A 25906-nucleotide genomic window follows, 5' to 3' on the forward strand; every position below is an offset into this window, starting at 1 on the left:
TATAGGCAGTGAGATAGTGATTGAGAGTGCATCTCAAACACTCACTGGCTCTGCCTATGTCCCACTTCCAAAAATGAATAACAATATTGCATACCCCACAGGGTTGTTGTGAGGACTAATTGATACTAAAGTCAGAAAAAACTATTATAAAAAATAACTACAAATATCTCTCATGAACACAAATGTAAAAATCCTTCACAAATCAAATCCAAATATATTTTAAAAGGATAACATATCCTGACCAAACATGTTTTATCCCAAGAAAGCAACGGTGATTTAACATTCAAAAATCAATATAATGAACCATATTTGCAGTGTAAAAGAAAAGATCATATCACAGAAAAATAATTTGACAAAATTCAACAACCATTCATGACTCAATAAACTTTTAGCAAACTAAGAAAAAGAGAAAGTCCTCAAATTAATAAGGAGCATCTACAAAAAACCTACAGCCAACATTATACTTAATATTGAAAGACTGAAAGATTACTCCTTAGGTCAAAAGGAAGGTACTTCACCTCCTGTCCTAGCTATTGTTCTGGAGGTTCAGCCATTGTGGTAAGGGTAAAGAAGGCTTAAAAATTTTTTTTAAAGAAGTAAAATTGTCTCCTTTTGTAGGTGACATAATTGTTTCAGTAAAAAATTTTTAAGGAATTTATAAAATACTACTAGAGCTAATAAGTGAATTTAAGAAGTTTGCAGATGAAACTATTTCATATACTAAAAGAAAATAATTTGAAAATGAAATATAAAAGCAATTCCATTTACAGTAGTGCCCCCCAAGTTAAAATATTGAGGAATAAATGTAATAATAGATGTGTAAGATCTCTACATTGAAACCTAAAAAACTGCTGAGAGGAATTAAAGAAGGCCTAAGTAAATGACAAAATAATACCTTGGGAGAATCATTATTTTTAAGATGTCACTTCTCCCCTAAATTGACCTATACATGGAATGCAATCCCTATTAAAATATCGACAGGAGTTTTTGGTAGCAGTTGCCAAGATTTTTGTTAAATGTAGGTGGAGATACAAAGGATTTGGAATAGCTCAATTATGAAAAAGAACAAAGTTGGAGGATCACACTACCTGCTTTCAAGACTTACTGTAAAGCTATAGTAATTGAGATATTGTAATACTGGGGGAAGGATAGACATACAGATCAATGCAGCAGAATGGAGAACCCAGAATTAGACCCATACATATACAGTCTGTTGATTTTTTACAAAATGAATATTGATTCTTACCTCACACCATACATAGAAATCTACTTACCATGGATCATAGATGTAAAAATGTAAAAGCTAAAACTTTGTAGAAGAAAATAGGAGAAAATCTTCATTATTATAGGAGACAAAGATTTTTCAGACTGGGAACAAAAAGCATGAACCAAAATTGACATATGAGACCTCATCAAAATTAAAAGCTTTTTTTTTGGCAAAACAGATAATGGCTTGCAGCATACGTATCTGGCAAAGTACTTATAACCAGAATATATAAAGAATTGTTACAACTCAGTAATAAAACCCAATAAAAGTGGACAAAATATTTTAACAGACACTTTACAAAAGAAGATGTATTCATGGCCAAAAAGCACATGAAAAGATGCTTAAGATCATTAGTCATCAAGAAAAATGAAAATTGCAATGACAACAAGACGCCATTAAATATTAACTAGAAAGACTGAGATTAAAAAGACCATACCAAGTATTGGCAAAGATGTTGATCAATTAGAACACATACACTGGTGGTAGAAATGTAAATTTTCACAATCACTTTGGAAAACAGTTTGACGGTCTTTAAAAAGTGAAACATGTCATAAAATAGCTATTGAATTCCTTGATACACAAGAGAAGTGAAAGCACATGTCCATGCCAAAAAACTTAAATATGAATGTTCACAGTAGCTTTATTCACAATAGCCTAAAACAGAAATTAACCAAAATATCCATCAAAAGCAAAGGGATAAACAAAAAATGATATAACCATACAAAGGAATATATTTGGTAGTAAAAAAAAAAAAGGAACATGCTAATAATAGACACAACAACAGAGATAAATCTAAAAATCAGTATGTAGAATGAAAGAAACCAGACAAAAATGAGCTCATACTATATCTTTACATTTATATTAAGTTTTAGAAAATGCAAACTAACCTATAATCACAAAAAGTGGATCACCAATTGCTTGGGGTCTGTGGCAGAAGGGAAGGATATACCACAAAGGGGTAGGATGAAATATTGGGTGTGGAAATATTCTGTATTTGATTGTTGTGGTGGTTTCACAGGTTATATATGTATGACAAAACTCATTGAATTGTACACCCTAAATGCATTGCAGTATGTCATACATCTCGTATACCTAAATGAAATTGATTCCCCCTGCAAAGAAAAAACAAAAGCAAAAGCAAACAACAAAAAAAGCAAACAGTACAGAGCTCTGTTTGCAATTTAATCTGAGTAAAACCTAAAGTGAGGAAGAATTGTAAAAAGTATAGCCCCATCACTTTCCACTTCAGTATAACTTCATAAATTTACTTGGGTAAATTACTTAATCTCTCTGTGCCTATGTCCTCATTTATAAAAATGAGAATAATAATAATACTACATACCCTATAGAATTATTGTGAGGAGTAAATTAATTCATATAAAAATCTTTAGAGTGGTACCTGTGTAGTGCTATTAGCTATTAGTATTAAATTTCAAAGAATTGGGGCTTCTTAGACTACATTCTCTCACCCTCAAAGCATTGTTTGTATTCCATAACACAAACAATGTGTGAAAGTTTAGGAAAATTTAAACACTTAGGAAAACATGGATAAAAGATGGAATCACAGGGGAATTTAGAAAATACTTAGAATATGATAATTAAAAATAGTACATATCAGAACTTTAATGAAGCAACTAAGTTGGCACAGAAGCAAATCTGGAACTTTAAATGTTTACATTAGAAAAGAAGAACCTGAAATTTAACAAGCTACATAAGCATCCAATTTATGTTAGGAAAAAAAAAGATAAACCCAAAGGAAACAAATAGCAGGAAATGAATGTGGGATTAATAAAACATAAAACATAATAATAGAGGCTTAACAAAACCAAAAGCTACCCCATACTTTTTTTCATAGTCAAACTTCTTCAGGGGTGACCATGTACGCACTCACCATCTTCTCACTTCTGCATCCACTCTAATCTGCTTTGTCCCATCACTGTACCAAAATAGCTGTTGCCTAAGGCTCATTGTGACTTTCATATCAACAAGTTCATTAGACACTTTGCAGTCCTCACCCAAATTAATCTCTCAGCAGCAGTTGACTCCATATTTTTCCCCCTAACACTTCCACTGGCTGGCACACTGTCCTGGATATTTTTACTGCCTTGCTTGCCTCTCTTCACGTTCATCTGCCTCTGCCTTGCCATCAGAGGTGGAAGTTTCTCAAGACCTAAGCTGAGGTCCCCTGCTCTTGCCAAGTGATTGCATCCAAATTCTTGGTGTCATACCGCTTAAAAGCAGATGACTCACATACATATCTATGATCCTAACACAGACTGCTCCTTTGAGCTCTGACTTTCTATATTCTTTACCCATTTGACATCTCCTCAAGGGTATCTGAAGCCCTCAGACTTGGCATATCCCAAACTGAGCTCATGATCTTTCTTCCTCCCTCCCCACTGTACACATGTCTTCCCCTAAACCTCAGTGAATGGCACTGCTGTCCATCTATTCAGAGACCTATGGGTTGTTGATGGTGCCTTCTCCCTCATACCTCACATTCACCCCACTGCCAGATCCTGTCTGTTACCTCCTAACATCTGTTATTTCATTCACTTCTTCCCATCCGTAATGCCTGCTGCATACTACCATCTGTCTATTGCCTAATCTACGGCAGTTGGCCTCTTAATCGCTATGTCTGTATCCTCTGGCTCTCACAAGTCCATTCTCCACACTCTTGCCAGAGTTATTCTTTTTAAATAAAAATCTAATTATAAAAGTCCCACCCCCAGATTCCTCCACTGGCTCTGGTTACTCTTAGAAGTCGAACTCTTTTATGCCTACTACAAAGCACTTAGTGGTTCCAGCCTCATCCATACTATACTCCTCGTTCCCTGCCACTTGAGCCACCCTTAGCATTCTTTCAGTCCTTTGTACTTACCATTCCCCTTCTTTCCCAGAGCCTTTCCATATTGCCATATTGTTTTTCCCTCTACTTAGAATGCTCTTTCCTTCTTCCCTTATATACTCTCAGCTCCAGGGCAACACTTCTTCAGGAAAGCCTTCCCCCAACTATCTAACTAGATTAGATTCTAAAATTATAGACTCTCAGAGGACATTGCTTCTTTCTTTCATATCTTTTGTGCTTTTGCAGTTTTATATTTGTGTGATTTCTTTGTGGGAGCTTATTAAACTATAAGCATTATAGGAATAGGAACCAAGTCTGTTCTTGCTGTCTCCCTAGTACCTAAGTTAATAATTGACATGTAGTAGGTATTTAATAAATATTTATTGAATGAATGAAGAAGCCCTTGTTCACCATATCCCAAATAGCCTCAGGTAAGGGAAATCCTGAATATACAATTTCACCGCAGAACTTTCTCTACCTTTTTTCTTTCTTTTTTTCCCTTTATCTACACTTTCCCCTCAAAAAAAAAAAGAAACAGTGCTTCTTTAAAACAGGGGTCCTCAACTCAAAGGCCTAGAGGACCCTGGATACTACCATTTGAGAGATAGTAGGGAGTGGTAGTGACTATGGTGTACTAGAGAGCACATATCTAAAGAGGGCAGCTACATTGACTCCATTCCAGTTGCAAGATAACATTGCCAAATCATCTGATTTTTTTCAAGAGAAATCAGAAATTTGCATTTTTTAATTTTTTAAATATACTTTTATTGAAGTATAGTCAGTTTACAATGTTGTGTCAACTTCTGATGTACAGCATAATGCTTCAGTCACACATGAAGATACATGTATTTGTTTTCATATTTTTCACCGTAAGTTAATACAAGATATTGCATATAGTTCCCTGTGCTATACCTATGAATTTGTTATCTACTTTATATATATTGGTTAATATCTGCAAATCTCGAACTCCCGATTTATCCCTTCCCACCCCTGTCCCCCTTGGTAACCAAAGTTTGTTTTCTATTTCTGTTTTGTAAATGTTTTTCTTTTTTTTTTTTTTTTTTAGGTTCCACATGTAAGTGATATAGTATTTTTCTTTCTCTTTCTGGCTTACTTCACTTAGAATGACTATCTCCAGGTCCATCCATGTTGCTGCAAATGGCATTATTTTATTCTTTTTTATGGCTGAGTCATATTCCATTGTATAAATATACCACAGCTTCTTTATCCAGTCATCTGTCGATGGACATTTAGGTTATTTCCATATTTGGCTATTGTATATAGTGCTGCCATGAACATTGGGCTGCATGTGCCTTTTTGAATTAAGGTTTCCTCTGGATAGATGCCCAGGAGTGGGATTGCTAGATCATTGGATTTTTTTAAATGGGAAATCTGTTTTTTAAATAATGACAGGATATTGAAGTATTGTTTTGAAATACCATTGGCTAACACCAGATAAGGCAAACAAAATATTTTGTGGGTCAAATTTAACCCATAGGCTACAAATTTGTATTTTTTTCTCCCTCTTCTGTTTCTTCTCTATTATCTTCTTTAGAGGAATAAAACAGATCAGCACAATCTTCTCTTTATAATATCCACATTAACAAGGCTAAGTTACACTTAATACCCTTCAACATTAGTTACAGTGAACTCTAAGTAATTTATACCTTAACTTATGGGAAATTCATGTTCTAAATCTGACCAAATATAAAGAAAGTACCATACATCGTGTGATACACCATCAGTGTCTGCTTTCTTCTACTACACTATACATTGCTTTAGGTCAGCCACTATTGTACATTTGTTTTGAAGGAAATTTTTCATGCTCTTCAGCAGTTGCATATGTGATTAATGTTTACTGATTTGGATGGTTGAGCAAACTCATGATAAAGGAGTTTAAAAGAAATGTTTCCTTCTCTTCATCTGCACAAATAAAATCGGAATCTCTAATTTAGCAAAGTAGAACTTTGCATCTAATTTGTTTTAAATAAAGACCAACATTTATAAATTAAGTGTCCTTGTTATCTTCTTATTTTAACTTTGTGAAGGGGTCTGTTGGTCTGTTTAAAATAGTATAATTTCATCAGTAGTCCTGAACTGGAATTCTGAGAATCTAGAATTCTGAGACTCAAATTCTATTCTACTTTGCCAAATCACTACTTTTCTGAGCCAGTTGTTTAATTTGTAAAGTTGTTAGTCTCAATGATATCTAAGACATCTGTAATTCCCATAGTCTGACACTAATAAAGCATCTAGAACCTAAGGGTTTCTTTTTTTAAAAAACTCTTCTTACTTTATGACCTAGTTCTGACATCTAATGTAATGTCTATGAATTCTAACTCTAAGGTATGAATGCCATTTTTAAAAGTTACACATACCATGTTAAAACTAATAAAAGTTTAGTTTATTTAGAACGTAAATATTTAAATATTTAGAATCATCTTCTTTCTAAGGTAAGATGTAGCTGGATATTTCAAATCTGAATGTTCTAACTTTTTACAAAAATTCAGTTACAGCTGCCATTTTTCATTAGCACATTGATCGCAATATACAGTTTTTTCCAGCTTCAGTCTCTCAGAATAAAAATGCTTAAGTAATATTTTCTTAAACTTCTGTGCTCTTTCCTCATCTATTGTGTAGGACTTTGTCCAATTACTGATCAAACCACCTGAGCTGGTTTGAGGTGATACGGTGTACTCTAGAGAACTTTTTTTTCTTATGAAATTAGCAGGTTTTAAGCTAACGTGTGTGATCTTTATCACCGATTATGTTCGAACTGTTATTGTCCTTAAGAAGTCAGATAGAAAGAAAGTAAGTGGTGTTCTTTCTGCTTTTTTCTTCCCTGGGGTATTCTATTACTTACTCTGATACATTCTGCCCTTTTTCCCCCCACCATTATCTGTCAGACCAATATTCTCCAATGAATCTGGCTCTCTGTCTCTATCTTTACAAAAAGTAATTCTGCTATCTTCCTAGTTTGAAAAGCATGAAAGGCTTTATGAAAAATCAGTTATATACAATGGGAGATTTAGTGCTGGAAAAACTTTTTAAAGGATAGCACAGTTTCAGCACAAATTCAATTTAAATTAGTTTCCTGAGGAGTCTAAATCTCTAATGTATGAGACTCAGTTCAGAAATAAATTCTGTATATTCCTTAATATAAGATATGTTAAATTATCTTCAAAGAGCTGTCCATAGTAAACAAATGAGCAGTCCACAGTAACCTGTTATATTTCAGGGCGATTTTCAAAAATGAAAGCTCACCAATTTTCCTTCTCACTAATAAAATTAATACTTCATTCCTAAAAAAATGAGTTATTTATGCTTTTTTAAAAAAATCTACTTCCATTTAAGTAAAGGGTATGATAAAGTACTTGATAGTCTGCAAAACAACACAGAATGAAGGTGTTAAGCTGTTGCTAGGTCATTACATTTTACTAAACAGATAATCTGGTTCCTGAATTTATTTTCCTTGGGCATGTTAATTCTGCAAATCTTGAACAACTAAAAGTCGTTGTGTTGACATATAGATGACACTACTGTTAATAAAGAAATATTTGTCTCCTTAAAAATTAGGGAATTGAACTATGTACCATCAAAGATCTAAACATACAAATATATCCAAGAAAACCAGGATCCCTATGAACCTTGAATTAGGAGTCAGGACGCCTGGGTTTTAATCTTTTTAATTTCCTGTGTATTCCTGGACAGTCCACTTAATCTTTAAAGCAAACTTTATTTATAAAATTAAGTTATTGAATTACATCTCTAAGGTTACTCTTAGTCCAGGAGAAACCAGGACAAGCTGCCGGTTGTCCTCTCCCAGCAGAGTCTTACAGACAACGCTTATTCTCCTAGCAACCGTATGTGACCACACCTACAAAGTATTGCCAACCAGGAGAGTTCGCCTAAGGCATAGTGTCCAGGGTTTTTATTGGGGATTCGTCCAATAAGCATGGAGCATCTTCCTAGCAGACTTTAACTATTCAGTCTCCAGCCTTTTCAAAGGCCAAACTGATACCACATGGCCCAGGCTTGCAGCATAAATCACACTGTCAGCATAAATTATCCAGTATGGCCAGGTAAACAGAGACATTCTTATCAGGCATGATATTCCAATGATTCAGAAATTATCTTCCAAGAGCTAGCAAGAGCCAGATCTTTCTTTGGAATATGCAGGGTTTAGACAACTCAGGCCTGCTGAGTTAATCCTTCACTGCATTGCATACCTTTCAGTGAAGTAATCCTCTAGAACCTTCTTGAGAAAGAATGCTTGATAAGCAATTTTTTGAGGCTTTTTGTGTCAAATATTTTTACTTTATTGTCATATTTGATTGATAGTTTAGGCAGCTACAGAATTCTGGGTGGAAGAGAATTTTCCCTGAGGATTTTTAAGGTATTGCTCTACTTCCGGTGGTGTTATTGAAGCTTGAAAGCCATTCTGATTCTTGATCCTTTCAATGTGAATTGGTTTTTTCCTTACTTAAAACTATTAGATTTTTCTTTGACCCTAGTATTCTAAAATGGTATGTCTTCATTTAGGTCTGTTTTCTATCCATTTTGCTGGGCACTGAACAGGCCCTTTCAATTTAGTCACTTGTATCCTTGATGCCTTTGGGAAAACATTCTTGAATTTTTCATTGACTTCTCTCCTCCTTTGTTTCTGTGTCTCTGGATCTCCTAATATTTGGAAGTTGGACTTCCAAGACAGATCTTTTTCTTACCTCTTTTCTCCTTTTTGTCATCTGTCTTTTTGCTCTATTTTGGGGGGAGATTTCCCCAACTTCCAGCCCTTATTATCTTGACATTTCATTTCTACTGGCATGTTTAACTTCTGTGCGCTCTTTTTTATTCTCTAAATTTTTTTTTATTAACAACATTTTGTTTCATGAGTGCAGTATCTTTTCTTATCTCTCTGAGTCTGCTAATGATAGAGTTTTTTGTTTGTTTAGTTTTTTCTTTTTGTATAGTTTTCTTTTTTCTATTAGTTTGTTGTGATCTCTATCTTTTATTAAAAACTTTTGAGCTATCTGGTTATCCTTGGCTGTCTGTTCATAATTAAGAATGGAAACTAAGCGTGTGGGGTGAGGTGTGTGCACACTGTAGGTGATCTGGCTGGACAATTTGTTAAGGAACCCCAATGCTGGTATATTTAGGTCTTTCCTCTTGGGCTGATCAGAGTTCTCAGGGGAGAAAATATTCTATTGCTTCAGAGAATAAAGGTCTACTCTACAGCATTTTGACACCTTAGTCAGGGAAGAGGGTTTGGGCATGGGAAAATCCCTTTACTTGGCATTCATAACTAATCTCTCTGTTTTTAGGATGATACCGAACTATCAACTGTGTCTGCCATCTAACTTTCATACTTCAGGCCAGAGTAGCATCTCCAGAGAATAAACACCCAGATATCTGCCAGGATGAATAAGTGGCATTTCAGGGCATGGACGAGGGAAAGAGATTTAGGGATTTAACTGCTCTTTAACAGCTTTTATCTACCCCTATTTTAGTCACCTCCACCTCTCAGTTCCAGTGATATTTGGTTCTCTTGGTTCCTGCACCTTTTGAAGATTCCAAAATGTGTATCTGGTTGATTCTTAGTCCTCCTCACTACTGGCTTAGTATTCATCACACTGCTGTTGGGGATCCCAGATCATTGGTTAGGAGGACTCACAGTTGTTACACTCGTGGTCACAGTTTGTTACAGTGCAAGGTTAGAGTAAAATCAGCAAAGGGAAAGACACATGGAGTAAGGTCCAAAGGAAACCAGGCACAAGCTTCCAAGAGTCCTCTTCCAGTGAAGTCACAGGTTATGCTTAATTGCTTCTGTAATGAGTTGTAACTGCACATGTGAAATGTTATTTACCAGGGGAGCTCGTTAGAAACTCAGTGCTGAGTTTTTTATTGGGGCTTAGTCATGTAAGCACTCTGTATAACACCAAAATTCCAGGCTCCCAGAAGGAAAGCAGGTGTTGAGAATAAACCATATTTTTTACACAAGCAGACTAGGCATAATGAAATACCTTTATCATTTTGGGAATGGTGGGAATATTCCCAAAAATCCAAGTTCCCAAATGCCAACCAAGTACCAGCCTTACAAGCAGGCTTTTCTAAGGATAGCAGTCTCAGGCATACTATAATAACTCTTTTCTGCACACATATCCATCTGCTTTCTAGCTTCCAACATTTTGTTACTATATTCTTTCCCAGTCCACTCAAACTTCTGGGTTTATATTTTTAAAGAAAATCCTTTTAATATTGTTTTGGTGGAGTTTCAGATAAGAACAAACTTAGATATGTATCTTTGGTATTAACCTGGAATTTCATTGAATTGTAAATCAAAACACCCCAATTTACTTGTATAAAATCATTTTTAAGCAACTTGAGAGAAAATAGACTAAGCAAAGAGAAGAAACTTTTTAAAAAAGTGTTAGCATCCTAAGAGAGAGACAAAAACATATTGTATCCTATGTATCCTAGAAAGAAGAGGCTGCTATAAAGAAAAAAATATTCAGAAGATTTTTTTAAAGTTTTTAAAAATGAAATGTATGATAGGCATTGAAAGAGAACATCTGAGAAAAGTCTGGCTACTCAATTTATAGTTAAAGTAGCTAAAAGCCTTATTTTTTAATATGCAGCAATAGCAGTGACAAGCTTGGGAACAGTACACTCACTACTCTCTATAGGAATTTAAATTGAGATGGAAGCTAAGGAAAATGCCTTGTGAAAGAAATCTATATAGTTGGAAGTATATGCCTATCTATTCACCATGGAGAAGAGATTATATTCACCATGGAGAAGAGATTATGTTCACCACAATTCATTTTTGCATCGATTTCAAATTTTATATAGATATATTCTCCAATAAAATTTCTATTTCAAACCAACAAACATGGGAAAGTCACCTTGACAAAAAGAAATTCTATAGAAAAGCATTCATTCTAAAAGTATTTTGGTACCTGCTGTCTCCAGGCAGCATGGTTCTGCATGCCATGGGGGACAATAAATGATATACAGCTCCACTGTATCTCTTCCACAAATCTTGGGATACCTGAATTAATTAAACTTAGATAACATTCACAAATAAAATACATTTGTCATACTTTCACCTTTCTTCCTTTTATTTGAGGAACCTAAACAGGGAGACAAAATATGGAAGTCTGCATAATATGGAAAAATCATTTCAGATCACTCATAAATGGGTTAAATTTTTTTTTAAAAAGTATGCTAGTGATAACAGTATTTTAAATCTTCATTAATTCTAAAATTCTAAATCAGCATTTTCTAAATTAGGGGCTACTAGTTTGTATGTGGCAAGAAGGTAGGTTATGTGATGAAAAATATTTGGTATTCACCAACCCATATAATTCTTCAGATTTTATAATAAAGAATAATATTCTCCTAAAATGGCCCATTTAACTTCTAAAATTTCTGTGGAAACATGAAAGACCCCAAATAGCCAAAGTGATCCTGAGAAAGAAGAACAGAGCTGGAGGTACACCCCCTCACTTCAGACCACAGTACAAAACTACAGTCATCAAAACAGTATGGAACTGGCACAAAAACAAACACATAGATCAATGGAACAGAATAGAGGGTCCAGAAAGAAACCTACCCACTTCTTGTCAATTAATCTAGGACAAAGAAGGCAAGAATATACTATGGGGAAAAGACAGTCTCTTCAATAAGTGTTGCTGGGAAAACTGGACAACTACATGCAAAAGAATGAAATTAGAACATTTTCTCACACTATATACAAAAATAAAATAAAAACTGGAAACCCTCCTAGAAGAAAACATAGGAGGAACACTCTTTGACATGAATTATAGCAATATTTTTTGGAATCTGTCTCCTAAGGCAAAGGAAACAAAAGCAAAAATAAACAAATGGGACCTAATTAAACTTAAATGCTTTTGCACAGCAAAGGAAATCATCAACAAAACAAAAAGACAATCTATGAAATGGAAGAAAAATATTTTGAGATATGACCGATAAGGGGTTACTATCCAAAATATATAAACAGCTTATACAGCTCAATATGAAAAAAAAAAACCCAAAAACCTGATTTAAAAATGGGAAGATCTGAACAGATATTTTTCCAAAGAAGATATACAGATGGCCAGCCAGCACATGAAAAATGCTCAACATTGCTAATCATCAGATAAATGCAAATCATAACCACATTGAGATATCACCTCACACCTGTCAGAATGGCTATCATCAAAAAGACCACAAATAACAAATAGTGGTGAGGATGTGGAGAAAAGGGAACCCTCGTACACTGTTGGTGGAAGTGTAAATTGGTGCAACCACTATGTAAAACTGTATGGAGGTTTCTCAGAAAATAAATAGAACTACCATATGATCTAGCAATTCCACTCTTGGGTATATGCCTGAAGAAAGTGAAAACACTAGGTCAAAAAGATAGACATACCCTAATGTTCATAGCAGTATTATTTACAATAGCCAAAATATGGAAGCAACCTAAGTATCCATCAACAGAGATAAAGAAGATGTGGAATGTATATGCAATGGAATACTACTAAGCCATAAAAAAGAATGTAATTTTGCCATTTGCAACATGGGTGGACCTGGAGGGTATTATGCTAAGTGAAATAAGTCAGACAGAGAAAGACAAATTCTGTATGTTATCATTTGTATATGGAATCTAAAAAATAAATGAATGAATATAACAAAACAGAAACAGACTCTCAGGTATAGAGAACAAACTAGTGGTTACCAAGGGGAAAAGAAAGCAGATATGGGTAGAGTTTGAAGAGGTACAAACAACTATGTATACAATACATAAACTACAAGGATATATTATACAGCACAGGGAATATAGCCAGTATTTTACAATAACTTTAAATGGATTATAATTTATTAAGAAATTTTGCATCACTGCATTGTACACTTGAAACTAATATAATACTATACATTAACTACACTTAAATTTTAAAGTTTTTAGTTAAAAAATAAAATGGCCCATTTATTCAGTTTTTCTAATATTAAGAAATACCTAGAAAGATATGACCCCTTTGACATAAATTGACATCAGCCAATCATTTAGATGTCTCTTATTTACCATTCTGAACTTCAGGAAATCTACATAGAGCACATGTTAACTATGCTTCATGAACTATCCTTCACTCTTAAGATCTTAACAAATAATATATGATTGCTTGACATTTCTTGATAGTCATATTTTTTAATAGAATCATGTCCTGTTAACTATATTCTATACAATACTTGGAGTCTACTAATATTAGGTCATTGTTTTTAACCTTATTATAATCTAATTGTGATTGAAGTACCTGGTTGTGTTTATATGCTGCATTGTAACAGTCTGCAAATCTGAGATGACACTTGACCTTTAATTCTTTCCTTATTCAGCTAAATTCCCTCTCACACCCATTATTTATCCCATCCCATGACCTTATGGATTACACTTCCCACCCTGTCCCCTTTCTCTTCTTCATTTGAATATTGTATCTTCATTGAAATCTAGCTTTTTCCAGATGATGCTTCATGCCTTATAAACACCCCATCTCAATTTGTGGGAAGAACAATCAGCCCATTTTATGTTTCCCAGTACTACTTACTGATGTTACACCACCATCAACTTTCTGAAATCTATGCCATCTGATTAGATCATCATTGGCTATAATAATAATAACTTCCACTTTTGTGACTGAATCATCACTTTCTTTCTTCTAGCCTAGTCTTTTGTTATATAAATCTTTTTCAAAGCCCATATTGGTAACCAATCCAGTGTCTCTCAATTCAGTGACTTCTCGGATCTCTAAAACCCTCCATCTCTTTGGAGCTGCCCAACAGCATGACCACACTTTAGATCAACTCATGAAAATGAAGCAATTCTTTCCAACCTGTTTCTTCTTTTTCCTCTTATACTTCTTAAATTCATCCCTTTATCTGTTTTCTACCCTCATCCTAACTTTTACTCACTTTACCCTTTTTGTCTTCCCCACTCCATTATCTTCCTTCTGATGTCACATGCACTTAGAAACTATAGTCGTTTTAGTATTCCTCATCCCTTGATTTTGTTGTGCTGATATGGTTCACTCACCTACTTTTTCTTTCTCTATGATAGTTCTGCATATTACAGTTCTAAATTATTACTTGAAAAATACCATGTAGTTATTTGAACTTTTTATAGTGGCATCCATTTTTTCTGTTAGATTGTTTCAATTTTGAAATCAGGAAACCTTGCTGACTGTGTCCACTGTCGACTGCCTGCTTGAACCGGACCTCTCTGCTTCTCAACTTTTCATTCATGATTACAAATGTTTCCATATTCCAAGTGCTTAAATCTAACATCCATTCTCAGGATATGACCTTGCTTCCTACTTTACTAGAAAAAAAATAGAATCCATCTGCCAAATCCTCTCCTCCATTCTCTCTAGATCAAAATGTTTCTATCCATGCTACATCCAAATTTCTCATTTTAACAAAGAGTGGTTTGTAGATTATTTTAAATTTTCTGTGCCTCAATTTACCATTTCACCCTCTCTAGTTCATTTCTAATCAGCAGTTTATTACATCAGAAACTGTGGAAGTCTGAGATTTTACCCTACTTGAAAGCTAACAGGTTAGCCTGCCATAGTTTTATGTACATATACCGACACTTATGCCCCTAAATATTCTCTACTTTGAGTTTCAGCTGTCACCTCTGTAGTGACTGTTATTTACTTTTTATATTCCAAAATTCACTGCCATCTCAATATTTCTGCTTGTAAGTAATAAATTTTAAAATTAATAATCAATTCCATGATCTGACTTTTTAAAAAATTTTGTCAGTGGGGCTCTCATTCTATCAGTTCTTTAGATTTAAAACTTGAGAATGAGGTTGAGTGGACCCTCTCAAATATATCAGTCTTTTAACTGGAATTCTTTATACCATTCTAATCCATTGTCTACACTGTCACCTAAGAAGTCACTCAAACATAAAATCATATTACAGAGTTCGTGGGAGTTAAAGCCTAATCCTTTGGCATTTTTCCTTTTGTTTTATTTCCTTTGGCATTTTTATACAATATCCTGTGATTGGATGACTGCTGGCCCCTCCAGTTTTAACTTGTGTCATTGTCGCATACTCACCCGGACCACATCATACCAAAGTATTTGCTTTGACCTAAATACAGTGCTCATTTATTCAAACATTGTCTGAAAACATACTGTGAACCAGGCATTATGCTGGGCACTGAGGCTATAAATACAAGTAAGTTACAGTCTCTCAGAGGGAAATAAAAATGTAAATAAATGCCATAGAGTGTGATTTGTAATGCCAGGGTACAGAGTGGTTTCCCTCTTCTAAGGCACTTAAAGTGACAACATAAAGGATTGAAGGATGAGTTGGAATTTGTTATATGGCCATGAAATCATATTTCAGGTAAAGTAAAAACATGTGCAAAGGCACGGAGATGTGAAATTGAACCCCTTATTTGAAAGTTGTCAGTAATTGAGAATGAGCAAACCATAACATTGAAGATGGGATAAAAGGATACAATGATAGGAAGGTGGAGCTGCTAGATGATAAAAGACCTTTATGCATCAAGAATGTGGGCTTTTTCTTGGGGTAATATGATCAGAGTTACTTTTTAAAAGAAGGTGCTCCATCATAATAATAATTTATTCAGGCAAGAATTTTTTATTGAAGTATAGTCAGTTTACAATGTTGGGTCAGTTTCTGGTGTACAGCATAATAGTTCAGTCATACAAAGAATTATTGATAGATGCTGAAACTAGTGTATGAAAGTCTGAAGAATGAAAGATATTTACTAGTCTCTAAATGTCTTTCCATATGACACTCATTACAGTGGGAAAAACAGTAACTTAAGAGTGGAGAAACCTGGTAGATACCATCTTAACCAATGATCAAAGTTAATATCACAGTAATGGGCAAGTCAACATCATGATCCTCCTGACATAAAGCACTAAGAAGAATGCAGCACCACGATCTCTACCAAAATGCATATTCCAAATCTAATCATGAGGCAACATCCAATAATCCCAGACTGAGAAGCATTCTTCAGAATCACTGGTCTGAACTCTACAAATTGAATATTATGTAATACAAAGGGAAAAAAAAGAAGATTAAAGGAGATTAAATATATAGAAACTCTATGTATAATACATAAATCTGGATTCTTTTCCCCCCATAAATGGCATTTTGGAGACTAAATGGCAAAATCTGAAAAAGGTCTGCAGATTAGATAATGGTATTTTATCAATATCAATTTTATAATTTTTGTAATTATTCTGGTTATATAAGAGAATTTACTTTTTTCAGGGAAATATACATTGAAGTATTTAGGGATAAAGAGGCATCATAATGTATGCAACTTACTCTCAAATGACTTTTGAAATCATATATAGAACATGTTCATATATAAAACACGTTTGTAGCAGCATCATTCACAGTATCCAAAAGGTGGAAGCTATCAAGTGTCCATCAGTGGATGAATGGATAGACAAAATGTGGTATATCCATACAATGGAATATTATTCAGCCTTTCAAAGGAAGGAAATTCTGACACATGTTACATGAGTGATGTACATATATGAACCTTAAAGACTTTTATGCTAAGTGAAATAATCCATTCACAAAAGGACAAATATTGTATGGTTTCCCTTATACGAGGTACCTAGTCAAATTCATAGAGACAGAAAGTAGAATGGTGGTTGCCAGGGGCTGGAGGGGCAAAGAATAAGGAATTAAATGGATACAGAGTTTCAATTTGGGAGGATGAAAAAGTTCTAAAGAGATGGATGATGTTGATGGTTGCCCAACAATGTGGATGCACTCAATGCAACTGAAATGTACACTTAAAAAGGGTTAAACAGTAGTAAGTTTTTCATATATGTATATATATACATATATATATATATATATATATATATATATATATATATGTGTTAGTACAGTTTTTAAATTACGATAAAACATGTTGAGAGATGAGAATAAAGGAAAAGTAGTAAAATGAACAGTTACCTTCTCAAGATATAGGTGGAGTAAAGAATGAAAGCAGAGAGACCAATTAAAAGGCTGTTGTAATAATTCACTGTAGTAGTAGAGACAGAGAAATCTGATGCATCTGAGAATGATTTAAGTGGTACAATTTAGAGACTAATGGAATAATATTTTAGAACCCTCTATCACAACTGGCTTCTGGTAGATGGTGGTACTGTTAACCAAAATACAATAGGTATGAGTAGATGCCCAGGCTGTCATCTTTGCCTGAGCATGTGCGTGTCTAACACTCATTTACCCTTCATAACTTGGCTCAAATGTGACTTCCTTCAAAAAGTCCTCCCTGACTCTTTACACAGTCTTTCTCCTTTCCCCTTACCTCTCACCATCTCCTGGACTGAATTAGTCTTTCTCCCTTCCTAAATGTTGTGATAGCATCTTCTGTATTGATATGACAATGTTTTAAAATAGTTGGCTTGTCTCCTTCTTCCATGCACTGAGCTTCTTGAGAGCAGAAACAGTTACTGTATTTATGAATCCATGGCATCTTTCATTGCCTGTGCTCAGTAAATGAATGAAATCAGTAAGTTATTGAGTACTTACACTGGTTTTCTTTATAATGTTTTATGCTTGCCTCTTTCTTTCCAGATTCCATACTCTATTTCAGTAGTCTGAAAGATCATGCTCTATTTCAATAGTCTTATAACTAGTCTTTCTACTTCTAGTCTGCAGTTTCTGTGTAGTTGCCTGTACACGGATGCCAGATAAATGAAATTCCATATTTTGGAGTGCCTATATAAAAACCTTCAATATCTTCCCATTATCTGAATAATAAAGTTCAAATTTACCAATTAGGAATTGAGACCTTCCACACTATGTTCTCAGATGTTACCATGTTTATTTCAAATTCTACTTACCTTTCTGCTTGACTTTATTCATCAAGTATTTGAGGACCTGCCTATTGTAAGGCTCTATGAAGGAAGTAAGTTTACTAAATATGATATATGTTCACTATCTTTGTGTTTATTTTTTGGTCCTTGTTTCCTTTTGCTACTTCATTTCATCTTAGGGGGAAATAATATTTGGCGAACACTCAGCCATATCCATATTTAAGTAAGTTGTTCCATTTCAGACAAAACATGATTGATGAAATTTAGAATAGGTGGCAAGCCATCCAGCACAATATCTGGCTCAAATAAAAGTTCAGGGGAGGGTAATAGCTCAGTGGTAGAGCATATACTTAACATGCACCAGGTCCTGGGTTTAATCCCCAGTACCTCCATTTTTTAAAAAAAGCTTAAAAATAAAGTTCTATGAATGTTTAAACTGGATTATTTCTGTTTAAAATTTTAAAGATGGAAATTTAAGTTTAAGATTATAGCAAAGAAGGTTATTAGTTTATTGTTTTAAGCCTTGGGAAACCTGCCTACTTTTGCTTCAATGTAGTCCAACTGTTAACTTTGAATTTTACTTGCCATCTGTTATTATTTGTTGCTGTATCACTTTGAAACACAAAGTCAAAACAAATTTAAGAATACTGTATTACACATGTTTTCAAAATTTTCTATTCTCTTTATAGGTTATATGTAAAGTCAGATGTGCAACTGAACTTGACAAACACAAGTAAGTTTCATGAGTAATAAGATCTAAAATTTTTTCACAGCAGACTTCTCAAAATAGAAGGGCTCGGTAGTTAAGGGAGCCTTAGCAGTCTTATAGAAGATCAGGTAGTTAGATTAGTTCACAGGAAGTGAACTGAGTAACCAGCAGTCCTCCCCCTTTAGCCATATTGCTGCCTAACACCTTTGTTCCGTTTCAAATGTCAGATGTAATTTCATAGGATCCACAAATACTGACGGTAGATTATGCTGTTTGGGGTGAGAATAGATAGCATAGTTCCATGAAATAAGTAATGTTTCAGTACTGATTCACCTCAAAAATGAGAGTGCTAAGCTGGGGAGTCAGGAACCTTGGGTTTCAGACCAATTCTCTCACAAACTTGCCAACTGTTCAACTCATCTGTCCTCTCCATGCTTTGTTTCCTAAACTACCATAATCCCCTGGATGTGTGGGTAATTTCAAGGTCGGTTTGGGGTTTCAAAATATAACTATTTTATTATTTAATCTGAGAGAATGTTAATATTTAAGCTTCTCAAACTAAAATCTTTGTTAGTTTGCGTGTATACTTAACAAAGATAGCTTGTTACAGGTTACACATTACCTTCAATTTTCCTTGTGTAAGTTATTTCCAAAGACAGACAACTTTTTATGATTCCCACTATTGAAAGTGACCCAAAACAGAATATATTAGAATAAATTTCTAGATCATATTAATTTGGAGTATAAATGTATTTGAACTGGGATTACTTTTGTATAGATAGCTATTCCAGCTGCTTGATACAGATAGCTATACCTTACCTGAAGGGTTTTTATAAGGTGGTCTAATTTTTTTTAGAGGAAAGTTGTTGAGTATTTCACTATGGGTATTTACAATGTAAATACATAGTATTTACTATGTTTTGTATACATAGTAAATATGCAACTTTCTAAGAAGACAGGGTATGATGAGTGTATGAAACTCTACATAGGCAGTCCCTATCTTTCTTCTTAGTCATGTTTGAAAGAAATGTTTGCTATAGAAAATCAGATGTTCATAAAATTGAACATTGTTTTAAACACATTTCCCTTAACTCTTAAAGTTAATATTAGGGATCAATTAAAATTTATATACAGTATGTTATTTTTCCAGGCAAATTATAAAAGCCTGATAACTCTCGGAATGGAAGGGTCAATGAAAATGTGCTTAGCAGTTATAAAAATGAAAAATTCAGGATTGCTTGAATTAATGTTAAAATAGTCCTATATTATTCCTCCTAGTAGAGGCAACTGAATTCAAGTCCACATGAGGTTATTTTTAAATTAATGCTTTAAAATCTGATGCCATTTTTAAATGGTTTAGATACTAATTTTATAACAGCAAAAATATCCCAAGTAACTCTGAGTAATTATTAAATTTATATTTAATGAAACTGCAAACAGTTTAAATTGAAGGAATTATTGTACTTAAAGTAACACACTAATTCAGCATTAAATTTAATTTCTCATCAGTTTTATAAAATAATAATCTAATAAACTAATAATCTAATAAATTCATTTTTTTCTTTCAGAATTCTATTGCATTTGGGCTTTATAATGGCAAGCCTTCTCTTTTTAGTGGTGAACTTGACTTGTGCAATGCTAGTCCACGGAGATGTCCCAGAAAATCAGTTGAAATGGACTGTGTTTGTTCGAGCATTAATTAATGACAGCCTGTTCATTCTTTGTGCCATCTCTTTAGTTAGTTACATATGCAAAATCACAAAAATGTCATCAGCAAATGTCTACCTCGAATCAAAGGTAAGTATATTTCTTAAATTTACACTTGAAGATCTAACTTCAAATCCTCATCCTATCAACTGTATTTTAATGGAAATTTTATATTTCTTTAAAAAATATTCTGAATGGCAGGTACGTTTTTGAGCATGAAAGGATACTCACAAGAAATTAAAAGGTATTAAAAACTCAGCCCTTACTAAACAATGTTTTTTTAAAAGAAGCTTATACTGAGCATATCGTATTTTCTATAAATTATATCCTCTGCATTGGAGGCTAATTAAATGAAGTAAATCAGAATTTATATGAATATATCACAAATAGTCTAGTATACAAAGCCATACCAACAACTCAAGATTTCATCAGTAAGGGTGTTGGTATTGCCATTAAACAAATTTACCAGATTACGTCTACATACATTTGGATTAACAATGTCAAGATGTCATACTGGTAAAGTAGTGTTTATTTGTATAAAGGTTTCTAAAATGTTAACTTGACCTATGATATTTGAAAAAGCTTGTCATGTAACTGAATTTATAAATGCCTTGCTTCTCCCTCTCCTTATACTTTGGATCAGTAAACAGAAGCCAGTGTTTACCTGTTAACAAAAAACTATGGACATTTCTGCAGTTGTTGATTGACAATGTGGTTGAACAATGGATCCGTATCATGGTGTATGTATGGCATTGGGTGTGGGGGATAGATGTACGGATATTGGTGCATGGAATTATACATACATACAAGCCTGCTTTAATTTGGCATCATTGCCTATTTCATTGAAAATAAGCAAGATTATGTCTTAAACAGAAAAGTTCTCTGAAATATTTTTAGACTTCTATATTATTATCCTCTATATAGTCCTAGTAAAGGAAGGTACTATAATTAAATGCATGGTAATCAACTTGTCCATTAAATTTAGGAGGCAACTTTAATTTTATTTCCTAAACATATGTCAGTAGAAATACAAATATAGAAATAATAATAGAGAAGAGAAAGAGAGAGGCAGACAGACTTACTTTCAAACCCATTATCTTACCTGGAAAATTATTTTATTCAACTTCCATTCTAAAGGCTACATCCTAAACTTTAAATATGTTAGCTAATTCTCACTTCAGTTTAAGTGTTAAGAATAATACAGGGGGAAGGTATAGCTCAAGAGTGCATGCCTAGCATGCCTGAGGCCCTGGATTCAATCCCCAGTACCTCTACTGAAAAATCAAATAAATAAATAAACTTAATTACCTCCCCCCTGCAAAAAAAAAAAAAAAAAAAGAATAATACAATCACTGTTGTTGTGGTACATAATCTCTTGGTGTAGCAACAACATCTTCTCATAGTGTAATGATATCACCATAGAATCCATACCTCTTGCTTAAAGTGATAACACATGTGGTTGAATTTAAAGGGCTTCTTTTTGGAATACCTAGCAACTTTCTAAGTTTGGTTCTACTTGCTTTGAAATAGCAACTACTCTGACTATGGTAAAGTCACCAATCTGAGAAGGGAAGTTCATCTGATAACTCCTCCAGAAATTTCAAACACCTTCCCCTAACTATCATATGAAAGGTATTCACTTAAATGTAAAAGGTGCATGGATTCAGAATTCTCTGGGAACACTACAGAAAGACATGTTCAAATACATACCTATTAAAGGTAAATATAATATGAGGTATTAGATTATTTGTATTATATTGTACTGTTACGTAGTTCTTGGTCTTCCTAATTAGGTTATAAATATCTTTACACAAAGAGTATATCATCTTGCTTTCACATTCTCCTTGTAAAATCACTAGGCTCATTCTTGTGTTTTGACTTCTATGACAATATTCAGTAATGACCATTTCTTTTATTCAGTCAACAAATATCTGTACAGCATCTGCCTCCTCCACTTTCAAACTACTTTGTTTCCTGAAAGTTCAGTCTTCTGTTTTTCTCTTTTTATTCTTCCTTCCTTCTTCTACATATTTGGTGATAATGAGAACCTCCATAATTTGTCTCAACTAATCTTAACTACCTTATTTCTAAATGGCACACAGTATGCTTCCCTGTCTATATCCTTAGGCTTTTTCATCTTCCAGGAATGCCTTTTCCCCCTCCCAGTGCTCTATTCCTGTTTGTCCTTATCTTACCGAACTTTAAAGGCATCACTCTAATATTTCCTCTTTTTATGAACTTAATTTGGTCCCTTCTCCTCCATCTCCAAAGTAAAATTTAGAAATAACTCTCTATCTCAATTTTCTTAAATTTTATTTTATTCTTTTAACAACTGGAACACTGTTGTAAATTGGTTCTTTTTCAAAGCAGCAACTGTAACTTGTGTTTAATGTTAGTTACTGTCAGTTTGAATAGTTTATTTCTACTCTTTCATTTTTTAATTTTCTTATATATGTAAGGTTGTTACTTTGTTCCACATCTGTGTTCTTATGTAGACACTGAATTTATTATTTTGTTAACGAATAAAGGTATTTAGGGGAATATGTTTTCTCAAGTACTGCCTTGGCAGCTTTCCGTAATCTCATTATATTGTAGCAACATTCTTATTTGACAAAAACAAAGAAAATTTTCTGTTTGGATTTCACCATGTCTCAAATACTACATATTTGCACATCAGTGTGAATTAGATGGTATCTCTACACGTAGGTGTTCCTTCAGCTCACTTTGGTAAAAAGTCTAAAATTCAGGTATCTGTCCTCTTCAGGCCCTCTAACTTCCGTAAGAATTTACCAGTTTTTCCCTCTGCTCAACTGTCCATGCATATGAGTCAGGCCTACTAAACGATGTAGAATTTCTATAGTCTAGGATCTTGTTAGAGAAAATAAACTACCAGCTGTTAGATTCAAAGGCTTAATTGCCAGAAAGGTTACCTGAAGGATGTACAGTCTGTCCATTCCCTTGCCTTTTCTATATTTTATCTTCTGCCCCATCCAGACATTGTAGAGTTGTGTGCTGAAACTGCATTGTACCCTGGATAGAATTGTCTTTCCTGACATACAGTGTGACATCATGCTTTGGCCTTCATCAAGAAATATGTAAGAAATTTCTTGTAAGAAACATTTATCTTAAAATCACTATGTATAATGTTGAGTATATTGTCCACACACTCAATGTTCCCCAGAAAATATCTTTTTCTCCAATTCAGTACCAGGTAAAACATTACTGATTAAATACTTCTTTTCCCTGGCTACTATATCGTTCAGAGGCAAATATGTGGCTCACCTTTGTATCAATCGTAGATGACCTTACTTTTTTTTTTTAACTGAAGTATAGTTGATTTACAATGTTGTGTTAATTTCTGGTATATGGCATAATGATTCAGTTATACATATATAATTCTTTTTCATTATAGGTTATTACAAGATACTGAATGTAGTTCAAACATTAGGTCCTTGATGTTTATCTAGTTTATATATATAATTTATATCTGCTAATCACCAAATCCTGATTTATCCCTCCCCCTACCCTTTCCCCTTTGGTAACCATAAGTTTGTTTTCTATGTCTGAGTCTCTTTCTGTTTTGTAAATAAGTTTAGTTCTATCATTTTTTTTAAGATTTCACATGTAAATGATATCATATGATATTTGTCTTTCTCCATCTGACTTCACTTGGTATGATAATCTCTAGGTCTATCCATGTTGCTGAAAATGGCATTATTTCATTCCTTTTTATGGCTGAGTAGTAGTCCATTCTATAAATATACCATATCTTCTTTATCCAAGCATCTGTCAATGAACATTTAAGTTGCTTCCATGACTTAGCTGTAGTAAATAGGGCTGCTATGAACATTGGGATGCTTGCGTCTTTTCGAATTATAGTTTTCTCTGGATATATGCCCATGAGCGGATCATATGGTAACTCCTATGTTTATTTTTCATTTTGTGTGTATCTCTGTAATTACTTCAAATTCTATTTTGCAATGAGGGTTATATAAATTAAAAAGTGGGATTTGATATACTTTGGGATATGTTTAGATCTCTTTTTCAGGTATATTGATTTTTAAAATTAATTTGAAAAGACCTTAGCAAGAGGCAGTGAATCATAGTGATTAAGAGCTGGAAACTTGGGATTGGAGAGATAATGATGTAGATAAATCCCATTTCTCTGCTTATTGGCTGCATAACATTGGACAAGTAACAGCAAAAGCGTCACCCTCCTGATCTGTAAAATGGAAATGATAGTGTTGATCTCATAGATTATTTGAAGATAAGAGTAGTACTTCTTATAAGGTTGTTTTAAGAATTAAATAAAATGCATATAAAGTGGTTAGTAGAATACCTAGTGCTTGGGAAGGGCTTATAAATGTTAGCTATTATGATCCTAATGTATACTAAGGGATGGGAATGTAGCTTCAGAAAGTTCTTGAATACCTGAAATTGTAGGCAAAACTTATTTGTAGGCAGGTTCTATATATGTAACCAAATTCTCAAAAGGAACAGTGAAAAAGAATAAGAGTCACTGAAGTATAGCATTTGTGTTTTAAATATTTTAATTTTATTTGACTCTACCTTATTTATGTCTCATTCCACCCAGATTTTGATAAGGGTTGAAATCTCTGATAGATTATATTTCATCTAATATTTAACTCACTTTTCTCAGAAAATTTGGAACAAGTATTGTTGAAGTTATATAATGGCCTTTTTAATTGTAGGTAGTATTTTTGTTCTGAAATCTACCGTATCTTTTATTATAATCTCAGTTTTATTTTATTTGCATGGGCATGATAAACTTAATATTATCCTTTAACTTTTTGCCTATTGCTGACATTTCAAATGTGTCTCAGTAACTTTGGAAAAAATATTACAAAGTTTCTTTTTTACAAACTCTTTATATGGTAAGCAAATAGTTTATAGCTATTGATATGCTTGTTTGTTAGTATTGGTCTTTTTCTCCCATTAAGTTTTTCTTTTTACTGATGTTTGCTTTGCCTTTATTTGTATGATTTCTGTGGTATATTTGAATTTATTTACTTTTTATCAGAACTATAATGTGACTTTTAGCATTACAATGAATGTAATAAAATTATTTTTATTCTAATATTCCTCTCCATTCAGAAAAATAAGAATATTTATAATAATATAGAAGACATCATTTTTAATAGACAAAATAACTTAACAGCAGAAAAAGATTTAAACCAATGGTTGATGTTTAGCCTCTATAGTAGCAAATTGGGATTATCTGTGTGAAAGACCACTCAAAGGCAGGATGGGAATAAAAGTTAAGCTTTTAGCCTTATTTCTCTGGTCAAGGACATACACAATTGTTTATCTAGATAAGAATATAAAAGAATCATTGTCTGACTCAAGGCCCGCTGGTCTCCCCACTGTCAGCCATTTGCAAATAATGTATTTTCTCCCCTTCTCTCTCCTAAATGTCTAACAGTTTTAGTTACTATGTGAAACTTTCTGCCCCATGTTCACTCAACCTTTGATCCAT

General features: G+C 33.6%; 1 protein-coding gene and 1 long non-coding RNA gene across 2 annotated transcripts in view; one reads left to right on the forward strand and one right to left on the reverse strand.

Moving 5' to 3' along the window:
• The window catches only part of GPR137C (G protein-coupled receptor 137C), a 53334-nt gene that overhangs the window by 10635 nt on the left and 16793 nt on the right, over positions 1–25906 (forward strand). The window contains exons 2-3 of the mRNA XM_006185417.2: positions 18683–18726; positions 20271–20499. Coding sequence (XP_006185479.2) covers positions 18683–18726; positions 20271–20499 — 273 coding nt within the window. The remainder of the gene's footprint in view (positions 1–18682; positions 18727–20270; positions 20500–25906) is intronic.
• On the reverse strand, positions 6729–21597 carry LOC116664276. The gene is made up of 3 exons (XR_004320709.1): positions 21185–21597; positions 17490–17495; positions 6729–6739 (listed from the first exon to the last, which is right to left on the reverse strand). It is a non-coding gene; the product is annotated as an uncharacterized LOC116664276 (long non-coding RNA).

The sequence above is a fragment of the Camelus ferus genome, chromosome 6 (assembly GCF_009834535.1).
Source record: "Camelus ferus isolate YT-003-E chromosome 6, BCGSAC_Cfer_1.0, whole genome shotgun sequence".
Taxonomy (NCBI): domain Eukaryota; kingdom Metazoa; phylum Chordata; class Mammalia; order Artiodactyla; family Camelidae; genus Camelus; species Camelus ferus.